General features: G+C 41.1%; 1 protein-coding gene across 1 annotated transcript; it reads right to left on the bottom strand.

The window, feature by feature from the left end:
- Window positions 1-276: 276 nt before the first annotated feature.
- Window positions 277-1,263, bottom strand: LOC122700962 (olfactory receptor 2T11). The gene has a single exon (XM_043913984.1). The coding sequence runs from the start codon at window positions 1,249-1,251 to the stop codon at window positions 292-294; it is 960 nt and encodes a 319-aa protein (XP_043769919.1). The 5' UTR covers window positions 1,252-1,263; the 3' UTR covers window positions 277-291.
- Window positions 1,264-1,628: the final 365 nt, after the last annotated feature.

Below are 1,628 nucleotides of genomic sequence, written 5' to 3'. Positions count from 1 at the left end.
AATATCTGCTCTTTTTTTTCCTCTTTTTTCCCCCTAGAGATAACTGCTAGGTTCAGAGGAACTTTTACCTTACTTATTAATAATACATAGCTTTGACAGTTAGCTAAGTAGACTCTGAATAACTAATGAAATATTTTGGGTTCCTTTCATCTAAGAGGAAGAAACCAAGCTAGGTAAATCCTCTTTAATTGTCACCTCTTAAAAAAATATTTAATAGCTGCAGATAGTCTCTTGTGAAACAAAACACACTGAGGATATTACTGGGAAAACTATTCCCAGATTATTGAATCTCTAAGCATCACTTGTGAATACTTTCTGTGCGGATAAGCATTGTGCAAATATCTTTTTAAATGCTCCCGTGACATCCTTGTTTCTGAGGCTGTAGATAAGAGGATTGAGCATGGGTGTGACAATCGTATAGAAGGCTGATACTACCTTGTCTTGCTCAGGGGTGTGAAATGACTTGGGCAGCACATAAGTGTAGAAGGCAGCCCCATAGAAAATGCTGACTACAGTCAAGTGGGAAGAACAAGTGGTAAAGGCCTTTTTCCGGCCCTCAGCAGAGCGCATGCGGTGGACAGTTAACAAAATGAGGGAGTAAGAGGTTGAGATAATAGAGATGGGGATGAGTAACATGAGCACACAGCAGATGTACATTAAGGTTTCATACAAGGATGTATCAGCACAGGCCAATTTGAGAACAGCAGGGATCTCACAGAAGAAATGATCGATGATGCGGGATCCACAGTAGGGGACATTCATAGTGATAGGGGTGAGCAGAAAGCCATCCAGGGATCCACCAAACCAGGCACCAGCAGCCAGAAGAAGACACACTCTGCGGTTCATCAACACGGGGTACCTAAGAGGGTTGCAGACAGCCACATAGCGATCATAGGCCATGAGGCCCAACAGGAAGAACTCTGATCCAATCATGGTTAAGTACAGAAAGATCTGGATGCCACAGGCCACAAAGGAAATGGTCTTCTGTATGGAAACCATGTCCACCAGGAGCTTTGGGACAGTAGTACAAATGAAAAGGGTGTCCATGATGGACAGTTGGCTGAGCAGAAAGTACATGGGGGTGTGGAGGTGGGAGTCCATGTGAATCAAGAATATCATGACCAGATTTGCAGTTACAGCCACCACAAAAATAGCCAAAATAACTGCAAAGACAATCCCTGTAGCTTTACTGTTTACTAGAAGTCCCAGGAGGATAAAATCAGAGGAAGCAGTTCTATTCTTCATTGACATTTCTGTTGACAGCTCCAGGGAAAAGGGAGCCACAAATGTGATGGAAAAAAAGAAACTCACAACGGAGATAATATCTCAGAGGCTACTGGTTCAGGTAAGATTTTCCAAGTTATAAAGCTAGAGAAAAACAAGCAGACCAAGAGACATTATAAATTAGGAACTATAGATCTATTTTTTTTCTTTTTGGAGCACAACCCTTTTTATATTGTGCTGCATTACATAGGTAATGCAAATTGCATAATAAAGCTGGTGTTTGCTATATCTTGATTGGAGTTTTAAATATCACTACCTGCCCTGTTTATTCTGCATTAGTGGCCTTCAGAATCTTGTCCAGCCAATAGTAGGTTAATTAAATAAAATTGATTATTTGGATAGCC

Source organism: Cervus elaphus, chromosome 9, assembly GCF_910594005.1.
Source record: "Cervus elaphus chromosome 9, mCerEla1.1, whole genome shotgun sequence".
Classification (NCBI taxonomy): domain Eukaryota; kingdom Metazoa; phylum Chordata; class Mammalia; order Artiodactyla; family Cervidae; genus Cervus; species Cervus elaphus.
This window is presented reverse-complemented; position numbering and strand designations above follow the sequence as displayed.

What these genes read in the sequence shown, in the direction of transcription:
- LOC122700962 (XM_043913984.1), bottom strand. Translation starts at nt 1,251, where the DNA reads ATGTCAATGAAGAATAGAACTGCTTCCTCTGATTTTATCCTCCTGGGA.